Consider the following 19201-nt stretch of genomic DNA (forward strand, 5'->3'; position numbering starts at 1 on the left):
TTCAAGTTACCAAACTGAGTTCCACAGCCCAGAAGAAAATATTTAACGGAGTATATTACAACAAACAAACACAATGAGAACGACAGCAGAATGCAAAAGGTAAAACTCACAGTGTCTTGGCATCTAAACAAAAAAGGGCAGAGATTCAGGAAAATATGACTCATAGGAAAGAGAAAAGGCAGTTAATAAGAGTAGACCCAGAAGTGACAAAAATGGCAAAACTGGTGGATAAAGCCATTAAAACAGCTATTATAAATATATCCCATATTCTTGATAAGGTAAAAGAAAGCATGAGCATGAAGAAGAGGAAAATGAAAGACAAAAAGACCCAATCAAACTTTATTTATTTTTTCTTTTTAGGGCTGCACCAGCAGCATATGGAAATTCCCAGGCTAGGGGTCAAATTGGAGCTGCAGCTGCTGGCATACACCACAGCCACAACAACAATGGAACCTGTGCCACAGCTCACAGCAGCGCTGGATCCTTAACCCACTGTGCAAGACCAGGGATCTAACCTGAGTCCTCAAGCATATCAGTCAGGTTCATTACCACTGAGTCACAATGGGAACACCCCAATAAAACTTTTAAAGATGAAAAATCTAATGTATGAGAGATGAAAAATACACTAAGTGGGATTAACAGTAGGTGATACATGATGATGAAGTAACCTTTGTCCTAGGAATGTAAGGTTTATTTAACACTGAAGAATAAACTATTGCTCCACCATATTAAATGAGTTAAAAAGTAAAACCGTATGAACGTAAGAAAAAGTATCTGCCAAAATTCAATATCCAATCTTGATTAAAAAACAAAACAAAACACCAAACACTCCACAAACCAGGAATAGCTGGGAACTTCTTCAACCTGATCAAAGGCATCTATAAAAAACCTACAGGTAATATCACACTTGGCAAATTCTTCCCTTCTGAGATAAGGAGCAAGCAAGGCTATGCACTCTCACTTCTATTTAACATTTTTTTCTAGAGGACTTAGCCATAGCAAAAGGCAAGAAATAGAAACAAAAGACATACTGATATGAAAGGAAGAAGTAATAACAGATGACATGATTAAGTAGAAAATCTTTAATCTATGAAAAAGTTATAAGAACTTATTATGAATACAGTGTGGTTATAGGGTACAAGATCCATATGTCAAAATAAATTTTATGTCCAAATACTGTCAATGAACAACCAGAAAATAAATTAAAACGTACCATTTACTATTTGTTATGGACTCTTTGTGTCTACACCCCTCCCCCCAAATTCATCAATCTCCAGTGTGACTGGGAGGTGTGGCCCCTGGAAAGTAATTAGGCCATGAGGTTGGAGCCTTCCTGAATGGAGTCAGTGCCCTTATAAGGCAGTGAAAGACCTAAGCTCACTCAGCATACACTATGAGGACATTACAAGTCCACTGTCTGCAGCCAGGAAGAGGACTCTCACTAGACCCAACCATGTTAGCACCATGATCTTGGACTTCTGGCCTCCAGAACTGTGAGAAATTTCCTGTTGTTTTTAAGTCACCCAGTTTGTAGTATTCTGTTAAAACAGCCTGAGTTGACTAAGACACTGTTGCATCCAAAAATATGAAATACTTAAGACTAAATTAGACAAAAGCTGTGCAAGACCCATACACTGAAAACTACAAAAAACTGCTAAGAGAAATTTAAAAGTACCTAAAATGGGGAGATGTACCATGCTAATGGATTGGAGGGCTCAATATTAAGATGTTCTCTCTAAATTGATTTACAGATTCAACTGAATCCCAACCTAAACCTCAGCAAGATTTTTTTTTGCAGAAATTTGTGAGCTGAATCTAAAATGTGTATAGAAATAAAATTTGTATGGAATTGAAAGACTTAAAATAGCCACAACAATTTTGAAGGAGAACCATTTGAAAAATCTTAAACTACTGATTTTTAAGACTTTTTAGAAAGTTAAAATAATCAAGACAGTGTGAAGTACACTACATCGGTGTAGATTTGTGTGTGTGTGTGTATCAAAGATATATATCAAAGGAACATAATAGGAACTCACACATGTATAGTCAATTGATTTTTGACAAACATGCCAAGGCAATTCCACAGGGAAAGAATAATCTTTTCAACAAATGGTGCTGGAACAGTTGGAGAGCCATGTGCAAAAATACAAACCTTAATTACCATACCTCGTACCTTTGGATCATGGACCTAAACGTAAGAGCTGATAGCATAAAACTTATGAAAGAAAATACAGGAAAAAATTTTAGTGTCCTTGGGATAGTCCAAAGGACAACACAAATGTCCATCAGCAGGATGAATAAATATGGTGCACCTGTATGACAGAATACTTCAGAAATGAACAGACTCTTGATAAACTCATCAAAATGGATGAATCTCAATACCACCATGCTGTGTGAAAGATGCTGGAAAAAAGACTAGATACTGTATAAGTCCATTTATATAAAAATTCTAGAAAATGCAAACATGGGGGTGGAGAGGAAGGAGGGGTAGAAAGGAAAGGATTTCAGAGGGGAAACGAGGAGACAACTGTGGGTAAGAGAAATGATTGTTATTTTGATTGTGGTTATGGTTTCATGGATATACAGTATGTGGACACATCATTTACTAATCTTCGAATATGTGCAGTTTATTATAAGTCATTCATACTGCAATGAGCCTATTTTTAAAAAGTCCAAAGATGAGTTTATAGTATAATGCACTTTATATCCTCAGTGAAATGTACCAGTCAGGGCAATTATCATTAGCTGTAAGAAGAAACCCAGTATCTCAATGCTTGATACAATAAAAGTTTCTATTTTTCTTATGTCACAGTTTCACATGGATTGGGCTACTCCTGGCAGCATGAAGCCATGCAGGGACTCAGGGACCATGGCTTCTTCCATCTTATGGCCCTGTTGACTTCAATATGTGTCTTCACTCTTACCTAGAAGAAGAGAGAGCAGAGATGATCTTAGTCAGACCTAGAAGGAGGTACCCATTACCTCGGCCCACATCCCTTAGGCCAAAACCCAGTTCTGTGGTCTGAAGGACTGGGAAATAGAGTCCTCTCCATGCCAGCAAAGAAGAGTAGTGTTTTCATTTCTGTATCCAGCCAGTCTCTTCCCAGAGCAGCTCTGCACACAAAAACATGTATTACAAAAGAACGCTGAGCATCTGAGCCTAAACACATGCATCCAGATCCCTTCACAGTTTTCTCCCAGATTCATGAGAGGGCATGTGCCTTATATTTCTGAACTGAAGAGCCTATTCAAGGGCTTCTTGTAAAGGAGCAGTTTCTACACCAAAGGGGAATCCAAGGCTTCAGCTCCTAAGATACAGAAAATTGTTTTATGGTTTTCAAATCAGCCTCTCCCACTCCTTTTCTTTTTTTTTTCTTTCTCTCTCTCTCTCTTTTTTTTTTTTTTTTTTTTTAGCTTTTTAGGGCTGTACCCACGGCATATGGAGGTTCCCATGCTAGGGATCCAATCGGAGCTGTAGCCGCTGGCCTACACCACAGTCACAGCAACGCCAGATCTGAGCTGCGTCTGTGACCTACACCACAGCTCTTGGCAATGCCAGACCCTTAGCTCCCTGAGTGAGGCCAGGGATCAAACCTGAGTCCTGATGGATGCTAGTCAGTTTGTTAATCTCTGAGCCATGACAGGAACTCCTCCCAGCCCTTTTCTACTTCTTATCCCCAAGGTTTCAAAACTTTCAGGGTTCAGTCTAAGCAAAGGCATGCAGCCTGTGCCCTCTGCCATCTGTATCTGCACCTACAGCATGAGGAGAAACTGAACCCAGCATGATGGCCAGAGCCAGGAAGACAATTTGCTCAGAGGAGTTCCCGTCGTGGCTCAGTGGTTAACGAATCCGACTAGGAACCATGAGGTTTCGGGTTCGATCCCTGGCCTTGCTCAGTGGGTTAAAGATCCAGCGTTGCCGTGAGCCGTGGTATAGGTTGAGATGCGGCTTGGATCCCACGTTGCTGTGGCTCTGGTGTAGGCCGGCAGCTACAGCTCCGATTGGACCCCTAGCCTGGGAACCTCCATATGCCACCAGAGGGGCCCAAGGAATGGCAAAAAAGACAAAAAAAAAAAAAAAAGAACATTTGCTCAGAGCCTTTGATGGTATATGGTAGAATAAAGAGCTTCCTTGCCAAATCAGCCAGGTTGCCCCAGGTGACCGTGGTAAGACTGGATTCAATCTTATCATTATCAGCTGTGTGACCTTGCCAAGGGTTAACCAGTTGCCTTTCCCTATAGCACATTCTCCTGTGGCAGTGAAGCTTCCCACCCAGGTGTATGTGGTCCTGGGGCACTTGATGACCTGACCTGTGTCAGAATGACCCTGGCTTTTATCTATAAGGGAAATCTATGGTTCTGTTCAGAGTGAGATGATCTGAGGGCTGAGCATGCAAGTCCATATTGGTAAGTTGATTGATATGGTTTGTCCTAATATTTTGATTTGAATCCTAGATTGTGTTTTATATATATATAAAACATATATACACACACACACATACATATATAAAACCTGTGCGTGAACCACTCCAATCTTTTTAGTCCTACCACTCCAGTGAAACAATGTTTGTCACTGTCACCAACAGTCCCTTCATTGTCCAAAGTCAATGGTCGTTTCTCAGTTAGCATCTAACTCGACATCAAAGAAGCATTTGGAACAGCTGATCACTCTCTCTTAAAATACTAGCTTCAGGGACACCACACTCTCCAGGCCCTACTTGCCTGCCTGCGGCTGCTTCTTGTTCTTGCCTGCTGTCCTCCTAACCTCTGAATACTATTTTGCCAAAGAGCTCTCTCCTAGAATGTCTTCTCACACATGAATCAGGGATTTGGAAAAGCTATGGATTAGGTTCTATACACGTATCGATCGCTTTGGACAACTCAGATAAAATTTCTCCTTCCTTCTTCCCTTCCCTCTTTCTTCCCTCCCTCCCTCCCTCTTTTCCGTCTTCCCTTCCTCCCTCTCCCTTCCTTTTTGTCAAATTATCTGGAAATCTTCTCCCTCTACAAGTAGTAATTAGGGTTTCCAGATATGATTGTTCCTTGCTCATTTTTTTCTCTTGCTTAGAAAGAAGCAACGAGGACACTTTCACTGCTATCAGTGAGACATGCATTACTGTGCTTCAAAATCACCTTAAACTGACCCTTTCAGGAAAGAGTCCATGACATGCAAGAGGAAAAAACAATGAATCCAGAGAAGAGCTTGTTCCCACCCACTTGGAACGTAGTTCCTTTTGCCAACCTGTTTGATCAGCTGGGGAAAAAAGCGTCCTCATTTACATAACCTCCTGGTTCTTTGTGTTTCAACATGGCACCATTCCAGCAGCGCAGTTTCTCCATAGGAATGATGGAAGCTAAAAGTCCACAAATGCCCAGCAGACACCCCACTGGCTATAGCTTCTCTAGGATGTCCAAGGATTTTCAATTGTTTCTGTCTTTTACAGTCTTGAAGAATGATCTAATATTTGCTAATGTGTGTGCTCTCCTTCATAATTCAGTGTCCAAATATTAATTTAAGAAATATTTATGAGTCACTTGTATACCTATTGCATATAAGCTCTCCCACTGGGTGCTGCAGCCCTGCTTTGGAGAAACAGACAATCAGGTGAGAAGTAGTACCTCAACGTTATATCCTAATCTGAGCACACCAGAGGCAGAGGCAAGGCATTTTTTCTGCATCCTCTACATCATCTAAATATAGTGTTGAGCATATAAACACGTGATCAATAAGTAGTTCTCCCAGTGAATTTCCATAATTAAAACCCATAGTAGTCACCAGCAATATTTTGGAAGAAACCAGAGTTCCTTTCTCTCACTGTCAGGAGGCATATGACAGCCACAATACCTCACATGGTAGGAAGTGATGACAGACCAGAGGCTGAAAAGAGTACTTTTTGTGGTTCAAGTGAAAAGGAACTCTGAGTAGACAGAAAGAATAAATAAGTGCTGAAATTAGCCTCCCCACCAGAGACATTGCTTATTGGGGACTAAAAAAAAAAAAAAAAGTTTCACATCTGAGAAAACACAAGTGGTTAGAAGTTCTAAATACTCATTGCCAAACTGTTTTTGTACTGAATTCACATGCTTAATGGTTTCCGTTCAAAAACGGAGCTCATCATTTATACCCGTCAATTGGCTTACGGGGTTGGGATCACGGAGAAGGAAATGAAAAGCCTCCCAAGGCCAATGCCCATCTTCTTTGCATCTAGAATCTGGCTCAAACCCTTGTCCACATTTATTTACTGTCTCCATACTAGTATCTCCTCTAAAGAACAATGCAAGTTCCCAGCTGGGTAAAACTCAAATTAGCATAGCACTGTCCTTTAGATATTTAAAAATATGTAAAGAGAAATGGCCACTGTTCTCTTACTGTAATTTCAAATGGAAATTTCCCTATTATATAGTTTTTAACAGTGATTTTTTTTTTGAGGTGAAATGGAAAGAACAGTCAGCTGCTCAGTGAAGCAGTTAAAATATTCTGCAAAAACAGCACTTATGGAACAGACAGAACCCCTGGGCTACCAATTAATGAACACACAACTAGTGGCATAAGACAGGTAACAGCTTCATGGGCCAAAAAAGGATTATTATTATTATTTTACCTTTAACAACTAACACTTTATGGCAAACCGTTTTTATGATAAGTGACTAAGGAGACTAAAAAATGTATACAAAATCAAACACTGGCACTCTCTGGAGTGTTCACTAGCTTTTTCTTGCAGCTGCTGGGCACATCATTTCTTTTCCACTTACATTTTATAATAGGGGTCTTGGTTTTCTGGTTGAACCAGCAAGATTTGTTAATCAAATGAATCCCAGTTCCAGCAAGGGTATCTAGTGAAACTATGACAGCAGGGCCTCCAGGAATAGATTCTGCCAGGGGTAGCAAGTCTCCCTTATTTGGTTTTCTTTTCCTGGTTGAAAACTCAGTGCTTAAAATTTAGTTTCTTTCATTTTACTCCTGAGAAATCACAGCCATTGAGAGGGAAAAACAGCATCTGATACCTTTCTGGGAACAGGGGAATTGCACTCACTAACTTCACCTCCAGTTTTGAATACAACAGTGCAAGTACAGGCGGAAAAGTCAAGGCTGCCAGTTATGCAAAGCCATCCTGTAACTCCACCCACTGCCATGGAAATGCAGTCCTGGATAAGTGTGAGTGTGTGGACACGGCAGCTGGGTGTGTTGTATATGTGAGGGGTTTATGAAAGTGCGAATTTGCGCGAATGTGTATTTGTATGTTTGTGAGTGCATGTATATGAATATGATTTGTGTATTTTTGAGTGAATGTACATTGATGTGTTCATGTGTGTATGTGTATATGATCATTTGTGACTACTTATGAATGTGTGAGTATAAATGTGTTTGTGTGTTTACGTGTAGTTTTGTGTAAATGCCTGTATGAATGTGAATATGTGGTGTACATGTGTCTATATTGTGTGTTTGGCTGAGTGTGTAAATGCGTGAGCGTTTCAGTGTGTGTGTGTGTGTGTGTGTAGCTGCCTATGTTATTTGTATATAGGTTTGTATTTTTGTGTATAGGAATGCATATTGTGGATGTATTTGTATGTATGAAAGTGGGCAGTTTTCCATGTTTCTATTTGTGCGAATTGAGTATTTATGTGTGTTGGAGTGTGCAGTGTTTGTGAATTTGTGTGTTTTTGTTTGTATATGTGAGCGTTGAGTATGTAATTTCGCAAACGCGAGTATTTGTGTTGGGACTGTGCGCGACTGGTGAGTGTGCATTTGTGTGTATGTGAGTATATATGTTTGTGTGTATGTGTGAGTGTGTGTGCGCGCGCGCTCAAGTACGCGTGTGAGCGGGTGTGTGCGGTCGCCGCGCGCCTCCACCTCCGCGCGAACCGCCCCATCGCGGCGGGAGAACAGGCAGCCGCCCGAGGGAGGGACGCGCGCTGGGGTGAGCGGGCTGAGCCGCCGTCACTGCAGCCGCGCCGACTTTGCCCTTTAAATCGGTCTCCAAGCCGATTACAGCTGATCTCCCACGTGACGTTTTACCTTCTGTCTCCTGGAGCCAGTTGCCCGAGGACAGTCTTCCTCAAGCTGCAGCGCGTCGCGTCTCTCCAGCCCACCGCGGGGGCTCGGGCTTCCGCAACTTTGGGCGAAGCAGCGGCGGGCCGGGCGCCTTCTCTGGGCCACTCTCCACGCGGGCGTCGGGGACTGTAGGGGCTTTGCTCGGCGGGGAGGGCGGTGGTCGGGGCAGAGAACGCGCCCCAGCCGCAGCCCGGTGCTCCTCGGACCCGCTCGCCGCCGCTCTCCGGAGGCCGACGGGCTGCCCTGTGCGCTGCGTCAGGAAAGGGGGCGCCCTTGGCCGTCGGGAGCGGAGCGGGCGCGCCCTCGGACAAGCCGGCGGGAGATGGCCGCGAGGCAGGGGTGAGCTCCCGCGCCCTCACCATGCAGAAGAGCGTGCGTTACAATGAGGGGCACGCCCTGTACCTGGCCTTTCTGGCCCGCAAAGAGGGCACCAAGCGCGGTTTCCTGAGCAAGAAGGCAGCCGAGGCGAGCCGCTGGCACGAAAAGTGGTTCGCCCTCTACCAGAATGTGCTGTTCTACTTTGAGGGCGAGCAGAGCGGCCGCCCGGCCGGCATGTACCTCCTGGAAGGCTGCAGCTGCGAGCGGGCACTCGCGCCGCCCAGGGCCGGAACCGGGCCGGGCGGCGCCCGGGACGCGCTGGACAAGCAGGTACCACGCACCGTCCCTCCCCATCTCCCTGCCTCCGGCCGCGGCAGTTCCCAGTTCTTTTAACCCCAGAGGTCGAGGCCCAACACCGCGACCGCGATCCGAGATTCCTCTTCGGCGTCGGTGGCAGGACATCTCCACACGCCTCCCCACCTCCATCCCCCCTTATCCTCTATCTCCTTGAGATCAGTTGCAATAGGAATTCGGCTTTATTTTGTCGCGACCCAGAAAGCGGTCGAGTTATTTCGTTTTCATTGCTAAACTTCCGTTGCTTCTCTACACCTTGTTCGGGAGGATTTAGTGTGGTAACGTGTGTTGACACCTGTTGGATTTAGATTGGCAAGACGGAGCTAACTTATTTGGAAAAGTTTGGTCTCCTTTGCTCGGCTGGTTGCGTGTAGATGTCTTTGCCTGCAGACGTTTGATTGCTGTCTTCGCAGGGAACAAGCGGGTTCCCAGGATAGGCAGGCACTTGCTATTGGTCACTTTCAATCTGTCTTTGTGGCTTATGTCAGTTTACTTTGCTAACATTCTGCCTGCTGAGTCTAATTATGAAGGTAAATGTGTATCCGTTTCCCTCAGGAGTAATATTTGGTAGCCACATCCCTGCTTTGTGTAAACATGCGGGAATTTTAAAAGAACACTTCAGTGTACTTTTAAATGAATGCTTCAAAAATGAATGTGATCTTTTTATTCTGGATCATAATTTTAGTTTTTCCTGTGTGCCCTCGGAGGGGGGAACTCTCCAGATTTAGTAACTGCCCCCCCATTCCTGCAAATGTGAAATTTCTATTTTTTTAAATCACCATTTGGTTATTAAACTCAAAGCAGACTCATTTTATGTTCCTAACTGTTCTAACTTTGCTTCTACATCTCCACCTTGAAAAAAAGAAAGCTTATTGTCTTTGCTATTGCATAAAAAATATTTCACACCTTAATTTTCGTGCAAGTCACAGCAAACAGCTTCTACTGTAAAGCTTCCACCCGCCTTTTCCCTCCCCCTTTCTCCTCCCCTCCCCCTCCCATCCCTCCCACCCCCTGCGGCTATGGGAGGCGGTAGCGGTAGCATTGGAATCTTGAATAAGATGTGTACATAACCCTGGGGGGGCTCATAAAATTGTGTGTAAAATTAAGAGGAGTTAAATCTAGATCTACCAGAAGTTTGAATTTTTGTCACTTTGGCTTCATTGTAAATCGTTTAGACCTAACTGATTAAACTATTTAACACTTACAAATCTGAAAATTTGAAACTATGCCCTTTGATTTTTGAGGGCATGTTGAATGTCATTTGAAAAACCGATTTCCAATTTTGTAGATATAGATACAGGAAAGATAAATTTAAATTTCAAGTCAGGCATTTTAGAGTTTAAATTGAGAGCAGGAGAAGGGTTTTGAGGAAACAGATTTTTTTCCAGGATCTATTTTTTTTTTTAACTTTTTTATTGGTGAGAGGTTTTCTTTTTCTTTTTTTTTCAAGACATATGTTCTAAGGCCCATGAGAGCAATAAGTTTTAAAAGTGTTATTATGTCTAAAATAAAATAGTGTACTTTAAAGTATTCCGAAGATACACCATTGATTTAATTACTAAATACAAATTTCTCTCTGTATTTATACTGATATGAAGGGATAACCACTTTTTTTTTTTTTTTCTTTTGAGCTGGAAGTGGGGAGTTGTTACTTGTTGCACCTTACATAGCTTGTTTGTTTGATTTGTAAGATTTTTTTACCAGTCCCTTTTCCAAGATTTTTCTATTTGGTGAATAACCAGGTTCTCATCTTTAGGACAATTTTCTTTAAACCATACTTTTATAAAGAAATGTAACCTCCAAAGAGTTGGACTCTCCTACCACTTTCTAGTGGAATCCTACCTAAATAGGTCTTATGGTGAAGAAAATTTGTTTTCTATTTATCATCATACAAGTTATGAGTATTTCTCAATCATTTGTACATCTCTACAAGGTTAGAAATTAGAACCTTTAGTGTTTGTAATAAAACTGAGATGGAGAGGAGCAAGCATTCCAAAATAGATTGAGTTGGACTGGGAAACCTGTCAGAATTTGTCTTGTGTTAGACACACTTCTATGACTTGGGTTGGTGTAGCAGGTTGATATTTTTCTGCAGCACTGTCTGGGTATGTTTGAAGAATTAAGAAGAAACTATAAAGAGACAAGAAGAAACAGTCGACCTTTAACCTACACAGTTTATGTAGTTAATTTGTCTTGCATGGTGCCTTTCACTTCATCCCAGGCACTTAAAAATAGTGCACCTGTGAAACTGGCAAGGTAAAGGGCAGATGTGAGGTGCTGAGCAAGGACCACACCAAGGTCTGCTTCTCCACATAGGTTTTGGATCTCTTTATGCAAATGTCTCCATCATTCCCATAAACGTAGTTGAAGGTTAATTTAAGGGCTTGAAACAGCATGGGTTTCCTCCACCACATTTCTTCTGTGTCTTCTTAGGCAAATCTCTTAACTGTTTTCCTGTTTTTTCTGTTAATGTAGTCTGTTCTTAAATATGTGAAAATTTGGCTAAGATGATTTCTAAGTTGTCATTATACATCTATTTCTAAGGTTATCACGGATAGTGTGAGCTTTCTGCTACATACAAGATGTGAAAAACAATTTCACAAGATTTAAATCATCAGTCCCTGTAATGAAGCCTGCATCTGAGTGGCTAAGGGCAGGCAGATGTTTGAAGTGGACCTTGTGATCAATCAGGTCAGCAGATGTGCAAAACTATGGAAACGTCACTGCGTGACACAAAGACATTCGTGTTCACATTGGAGGGAGTCATTGTAATGTCAGTGACAGTTGCTAGAATGTGCCTTTTCTTGCTATAAAATGCCACCAATCATTCTTGCCAGTTTAAAATCTACTTCTTCAAATAACTGAAAAATTCTAATTAGTTGTGATAAGTTATAAAAAGAAAACACTCATTGATTTGCTTCTTCTAAATAATAATTCAAAGTAAGCTAGTTGGCAAAAGAAAATTAAGGTTTTTTTTTCTTTCCTTTCTTCCTTCCTTCCCTTCCTCCCTCCCTCCCTCCCTTCCTCCCTTCCTCCCTCCATTCCTTCCTTTCCTTCTTTCTTTCCTTCCTTCCTTTCATCATTTTATCTTAAACTGTTTCCAGTTAAGGAGAAAAAGAAAGGTGTTTTTCACTTTCCACATATGGGTAGGTTGAAGGAATAGTTGCATTGCTCCATTTTCTAAATAGTGTCCCAAGATTCCACTTTGATAAGTCCTTGGGAGATCTTATCAATAGTTCTATGTGGCATCTTCTTATGAATAGTTATGGTAATATAATCAAAATACATTCAGTTATGGAAAATATTGTGGTGTTCCTTTCCTCCAAAATGTGTGCTGGCGGTACTTTCTAAAAAAGCTCTGTTTATGGAAAACGAAAAACTTACCTTTCATTCCATGTGAAGGTGTTTAAGGGGGAAGGGAATTTGCTTATTAGTAAGTGCCTTGTATGTGCCAAGTTTAGTGTCTTCTATTATGTAATGTAGTTTGATTCTCACTTTAGCTCTTAGAGATTGGTAGTGTTGCTTTTTTTTTTTTCATTTTTACCTATGTTAACACTGAGGCTTAAAGGGTTCTGGGGAGATGATCAAAGTCCAACTCCAAGTATGAAGACCAAATAATCAGTCTTGAAGAGTGCCTTGTTAGACTATTTAAATCCACTGAGAAGTTAGTTCCCTCCTGGCTCAGCGGGTTAAAGATCTGGCGCAGTGGCTCTAGTTACAGCTGCAGCTGGGTTCGATCCCATGCCTGGGAACTTCTCCATGCCCCAAAATAAATAAATAAATAAATAAATAGACAAATCTACTGAGCATCCAGAAATTTCAAATCTGGGTGGAATGGGAGGTTGGGGTGGTAGGAGGTTTTTGTTTATTCTTATTTTCCCTTAAAAACCGATTAAAGATAGTTTAGATTCTTGAGAAATATAATTGCAAACCATTACATTTTCAAAGAAAAAAAATGGGATTTATGTTTAAACAGTTTTACGTGGCCTTCATTGGTTGACTTCAGTCGGGGATCTTTAAAAATATTTGCTCTTAAAATGACAGTATATATCCCAGTTAGTCTGATCTAAGTGGTTGCATCTGTCTTGCCTGCTAGCAGCAAGACATATAGGAACAAAGCCATCTTTATTCTCATTTTCTTGGCAGTGTTCAGTGTTCTATTCAGTTGTTTGGGGGGAAAATATCTCTTTACTTCTGGCAGTTTAAAGTAGTAGATACTTGTCATGTTTGCGCTGAATTAAATATAGCGATTTAATTTTGAAGAGATTAAAAGGTTGTGTGATTTCCCCTGTCACCTACCTCATTTCTAACCAGTCATTTTAGCTTTCCTAACTTGACCACAAGCAGAGGATTGTAATCGTTTTATCGAATTAGGCAGAGCTGCACACAAGCCCTGAAATATTTGTTGGGGGGGGAAGTGTAGATTGTGTTTTCACTCTAGTTTGGGTTTTTTAATTGAAGTTTAATAACCAACTCTGTATTTTCTTTTCAATCTTTGCTTTTTGAACACAAGTAAAGGGCAAATTGGAATAAACATAGAGAAAACCCATGTTTGATGTGACAGATATACATAAAATGAATTTTTATTGTGATGGTATTTTTCCATGGGATTTAATCAGTGAGAGCTAAATGCAGTATTAAATGGTGGAAAATATTTGTAGTGTGATACAAAAGTTTTTTCCTTCTTTCAGGAATTGAAAAAAAGAGATATTTTCCTTTCAATTGGGTGATAAGTCCTAAAGCATGTGTGATAACCAAACGTTTTAGGTTTTAGCAAGCAAATGTTAATAGTTTGCTAAAACGATTGTTGATATTGACCTTTGTTTAACACACATTATATATATATATATGTGTGTGTATATATATATATATATATTTTTTTTTTTTTTTTTTGCTTTTTGGCTGTAGTCTCCGGCCTACACCACAGCCATAGCAATGCCAGATCCGAGCCAAGTCTGCAACCTATACCACAGCTCACTGCAATGCTGGATCCTTAATCTACTGAGCGAGGCCAGGGATCGAACCCACCACCTCATGGTTCCTAGTTGGATTGTTTCCCCTGCACCATGATGGGAACTCCCACATTATATTTTTAAGTTAACTTTGGCCATATTTTTTAATAAACATGCATGCTATAGTGTAATTAATTATACCATATATAGTGTAATCCATATAATTTTAATTTTGTGGGACAGAAAGTTGTATTTAAGAATATTTTTGGAGGAGTTCCTGTTCTGGTACAGCAGAAACGAATCTGACTAGGAACCATAAGGTTGTAGGTTCGATCCCTGGCCTCACTCAGTGGGTTAAGGATCTGGCGTTGCCATGAGCAGTGCTGTAGGTTGCAGACACAACTCAGTCCTGCATTGCTGTGGCTGTGGTATAGGCCAGCAGCTGTAGCTCTGATTTGAACCCCTAGCCTGGGAACTTCCATATGCCACAGGTATGGCCCTAAAAAAAAAAAAAAAAAAAAAAAGAGGAGTTCCCGTTGTGGTGCAGTGGTTAATGAATCCGACTAGGAACCATGAGGTCGCGGGTTCGGTCCCTGCCCTTGCTCAGTGGGTTAACGATCTGGCGTTGCCGTGAGCTGTGGTGTAGGTCGCAGACGTGGCTTGGACAAAAAAAAAAAAGACAAAAAAAAAAAAGAATATTTTTTGATTAAATAAGACAGACTGACAAACAATATGGATTTACTGAGGTCTGAAATCCTAATTTTCACAATTTTAAAATAATTTTATGTTTTTATTCCTATGCATTGGTCCTATAAGGGATATGTGTGTGTATGTTGTGTATATGTTTATTGAGTTTATCTTGTATCATTGAATATTAAACATTTGTTATTCAGTTATTCATGTTGGAGTTTTATAGATTTTTATTTGTATTGTTAACATTTCAAGACGTGTCTTAAATCCAGTCTGTGTACAATTTGGGGAGTTTTATTTTTCAGGACTAATGATTCTGTTAAGCTAATCACAGTATAAATTCCTCTCCGAAATTAGTTTATCTTATTTCAAGACTATTTATGGTAAAATCTTAGTTAATATTTAAACAAAACTAGAAATGATATTTGTTAGGTATCAGTGTAGCACTATGCAAATACTTGGTTATTGTATAATACTTGGCCATTATTCTAAAAATTAACCAATATTCCACAGTTATTCATTACATTCCAACTGGTGTAATTTTCAAATATTAGCTGATTATGAAGTTATAAATACATTGTTTTGGCTCCACCAAAGGGTATATTTAACCTTTTTTGCCCAAGGAATTCACATATGATTGTGAGTATATTTGGGGGAAAAAACAGAAGCAAGTTTTTCTTTTATTTGAGTAAACATCAGTATCAGTAAGTGGAATGAAGATGCAGAAAGCACATGTATTCACACTTTTCATTTTTACTAGCACTTGAAAAACTTACAATTCATGAAAAGTGAAGTATCAAATTGTTTTTCTTAAAACTCCTCACAGTGAGTGCAGAATGCTCCAAATAGGCTTTTGGGAGAGGGCAGGAGAAAATAAGCACATTTGAGTTGATCTATACTTATGTAAATAATATTTCTTTTTGAACTGCAGAGGAAGAAGTGAGAAAGTTGGGCAGGCCTATGTAAGTATGACATAGCATCAGAATACTGTAAGTTAACGAAAGATGGAATTCTCATAAGACAGAATAAACAAAACAATGTTAAGAAAAGCTATGCTTAAAATAAATTTATCGATCTGTTAGTGCTTTACTTTTTTTTAATGTAGACCATAATTTTTTTATTAGCTTCTTCCATACTTACCACTGGGACATTGCTGAGACCTAAGATGATGGAAACTTTGGGGATCTGAGGGAATGGCTGGTTACTGGTTACTGGTATTTGCATTCTTTTCAGGTTCCTGAAATATCTTATTCTGTCCCTTGCTGATTTAATTTAGACAATGCCTGATTCATTTCCTGAACTGTATTTATGAGCTCATGCCATTTGTGTGACTAATGTAAATAGTGGGGTTAGTGCTGTCAAATAGAGGGACCCTTGGAAAGCCAGGAGGTTTCCTGGGTTAGACATGCGGGAATGGGGAGATAGGAGCCTGGCCTAAGCCTCACTGTGTAACATCACAACCCATTATGCAAGAAGTCATAGTGAGAGCAGGTCAGGAGTGCATAGAATAGGGGACCACTGTATCTAATATGAATTTGCTTTCTTTAAACTTTCAGAATGTCAGTTTCCGGGTAGATAGAAATACTGAGTATGGTTCAGTTCCGGAGCTCAATGGCGGCGTTTTTGTTCTCTCCTCAGCTGCTTACCAGGTATCTAATGAGCAGTTTCTCTTTCTAAGCCTGGACCCCTACCTGTGATGGGGATCATGATAGTACCTACATCATCAGGTTGTGTGAGACTCATAGGCAGTAGTCCACACCAAGCTCTTAACACAGGGCCCACCACATGGATAGTCAGCACATTTGTCAGCTAGTGGGTTTTATATATATAATATATATTATATATTTATGTAATATATTATATATGTATACATACATGCATATATATATATGCCAATAAGGAAAAACTTCCTTTTTATAAGAAATAATATGATGTGTGGGACTTACTTTAAAATAGTTAAATAAAGGAGTTCCCATCGTGGCTCAGTGGCTAACAAATCTGACTAGGAACCATGAGGTTGCGGGTTTGATCCCTGGCCTTGCTCAGTGGGTTAAGGATCCAGCGTTGTCGTGAGCTGTGGTGTAGGTTGCAGACACGGCTTGGATCCTGCATTGCTGTGGCTCTGGTGAAGTCCGGCAGCTACAGCTCTGATTGGACCCATAGCCTGGGAACCTCCATATGCCATGGGTGTGGCCCTAGAAAAGGCAAAAAGACAAAAAAAAAAAAAAAAAAAAGTTGCCCTGTTCAATATAGTAGTACCTTGCTGTTTATCCATTCTGCATATAATAGTTTGCATCTTCTCATCCCAAATTTCCAGTCCATCTCTCTACCACCCTCCTCCCCCTTGGCAACCACAAGTCTGTTTTCTATGTCTGTGAGCCTGTTTCTCTTTGGTAGATAAGTTTATTTGTGTCATAGTTTAGATTCCACATATAAGTGGTATAATTCGGTATATGTCTTTCTCTTTCTGACTTATTTCACTTATTATGATAATCTCTAGGTCTCTGCATGTCCCTACAAATGGCATTATTTTGTCTTTTTTATGGCCGAGTGATATTCAGTTTTATACATATATACCACATCTTTATCCATTCATCTGTCAATGGGCATTTAGGTTGTTTCCATGCCTTGGCTAATTTTTTTTTTTTTTTTGCTTTTTTAGGGCCACCCTCGCAGCATGTGGAAGTTCCCAGGCTAGGGGTCAAATTGGAGCTACAGCTGCCCACCTACACCACAGCCACAGCCATGTGGGATCCAAGCCACATCTTCTACCTACACCACAGCCACAGCCATTTGGGATCCAAGCCGCATCTTCCACCTACACCACAGCTCTTGGCAAGGCTGAATCCTTAACCCACTGAGTAAGGCCTGGGATTGAACCTGCATCCTCATGGGTACTAGTCTGATTTCTTTTCTGTGGCGCCCTAACAGGACCTCCCGCCTTGGCTATTGTAAGTAGATGTCAGATGATGTTTTTATCACCCCATTTCTAATACAATTCTTTTTCTATTTTCTTCCTGTTGCTTTCATTACTAGGGGCACTTCCTTCCTTCCGCTTTAAAAAATACTTTTAATTTAACACAGACAAAATAGAAATAGTTCTGGGAACACCAATATGCTTATCATTCAGCTTCAACAATCTTCACCTTTCTCTTTTCTTGTTAGCTGTTTTTCTCCACACATACCTTTTTTTTTTGTTGTTCAGCTATTTTAAAGCAAGTCCCAGACATCATATTATTTCTTGTAAATAAGGATGTTTTTCCCTTTTGGCATGGCCCTTGTTTGGCACTGAAGGTTGTACGAGGTGTAGCTCTGAGAAGAATGATCTTGGAAAGACTTTGTAATGTGTTTCCGTTTTAATGTGTGTTATTGTAATTGTCATCATCTTCTTATTCCTTTGATATCATTGTGTAGGAGAAAACTTGAAACAGTAGTTGTGAAGACATAGAGGTAGTAGAATTAGCTTTTAAGTAAGTTCTGGCATGTTAAATCTGAAAGCCAAAGAAACTTGAAATCAGTTGTTTAACCATGATCATGGTGTAAAGTTATTTTCATGATTTGACCACACTCTGGGGGAAATTGAATTACTGGTGATTCTCTTACTGAAGGACCTTCTTTTCCTTATTGAAGTCCATTAACTGAACTCTTTGAGCAGCTGGAAGAGTCTTGTTGAGAGGTCAGAGTGAGTGCTTTCTCCTCTGATGCCGTTAATGCTTCTCATCACTCAGTAGTTTGCGTAGTTTTGCAACCGTCAGTACGCTATCCATAAACTAGTGCTTCATCCATCTTTCAGAATCATTTCTGAGACCTAACAGTAGTCAGTGCTATTTTAAGGCAGTTACTAAGGCTTCATTAATCGAGTGTGTAGTTTGCTTTTTCTAGTGTTGCTGTGCTTTTCTTGGGTTTAGTTGGTTTCTGTCATCTGATTATTTGCTTTGAGCTTTTTTGATTGCAAGGAAGGGATATGAACTCAAGTTGGCTTAAATAATGGGCATGTCTGTGTGTGGTTGGGGACAGTGGGGATATTTTAAGGGAGTATAAGGGTGGATATTGCTCTGCCTTTATTGTGACCTAGCTATATTCTTTGGACATAGGTACTGGCTGACATGTTTTCCAGTGTGTCAATGCCTCTTGGCCCCTCACTGCTTCTGTTTTCTCATAATTTCTGCTTCTCCTAACTTCAGGCTTCCATGCCCCTCTTAGAATTGATTCAATGTGTTGTGGCCCCGTTCTCTTTGTGTTTTACTGCTTCAGTCCTCACTACAGCATCTGTTATTCACTCTGTATGTTCAGGCTCATCTTTTTGTGAGAGAGAATCTGATTGGCTTCATTCACATTTGGGGGCTAGACAAGGCCATTGGTCTCTGACTGGTCCATGGATTGGCTGTCGGACATTCGGGGCTGTGGGTGAGGGAGTTTCATGGAAAATTTGGTGGGTGTGAGAAACATTATTTTCAATGTGTCTAGTATATTCATCAAGTTAGTAAATACTATTTTCACTAACATGTTTATGCATCATAAGCCACCTTCTCTTCCTTCAGAAGCAGTTTTATATCCTTACCTTATCAATAAGATCTTGTCAATACTACAGTTTCTATCCTCTGGTCCTGATTGTCCTCCTGTGTTGCTAAGGGTTCATGTTCATAATTTCTTTTTACTTTCTAATACTATGATATTGAAAATTATTTGAATGTTGTTCTTTTAACAATAAATTACACACAAACCTGTTTTTCAAAGTATAGCATACATATAGAAAAGTGCACAAATCGTAAATGTGTTGCTTCATGAATTTTCACAAAGTGAATATATTTTTGTAAGCAGCACCCGGGTCACC

The 19201-nt window shown here is 40.4% G+C and overlaps 2 protein-coding genes across 15 annotated transcripts in view; one reads left to right on the forward strand and one right to left on the reverse strand.

Moving 5' to 3' along the window:
- Window positions 1-1067: 1067 nt before the first annotated feature.
- On the reverse strand, window positions 1068-8415 carry LOC110259412 (uncharacterized). Its single transcript, XM_021084504.2, has 2 exons — window positions 8018-8415; window positions 1068-2924 (listed from the first exon to the last, which is right to left on the reverse strand). Exons 1-2 carry the CDS (start codon window positions 8413-8415, stop codon window positions 2921-2923), a joined length of 402 nt encoding a protein of 133 aa, XP_020940163.1. The 3' UTR covers window positions 1068-2920.
- Window positions 6903-19201, forward strand: part of RASGRF2 (Ras protein specific guanine nucleotide releasing factor 2) — a 266150-nt gene continuing 253851 nt past the window's right edge. For 8 of the 14 annotated variants that reach the window (XR_014838159.1, XR_014838160.1, XR_014838158.1 and 5 more), the window contains exon 1: window positions 7859-8701. Coding sequence is in view for 10 of the 14 variants with exons in the window: in XM_021084499.2 (XP_020940158.2) it covers window positions 8414-8701 (288 nt within the window). In the remaining 4 variants the exon portion in view is untranslated. Of the gene's footprint in view, window positions 7157-7858; window positions 8702-15807; window positions 16017-19201 lie in introns of those variants that run through there. The other 6 variants (XR_014838161.1, XM_021084501.2, XM_021084503.2 and 3 more) reach the window with 5 other exon arrangements.

This window comes from Sus scrofa, chromosome 2 (genome assembly GCF_054392235.1).
Source record: "Sus scrofa isolate SSC_HxYL_T2T_F1_AM1 chromosome 2, Sscrofa_HxYL_maternal_Yorkshire_Landrace_v2.0, whole genome shotgun sequence".
NCBI classification, from domain to species: Eukaryota; Metazoa; Chordata; class Mammalia; order Artiodactyla; family Suidae; genus Sus; species Sus scrofa.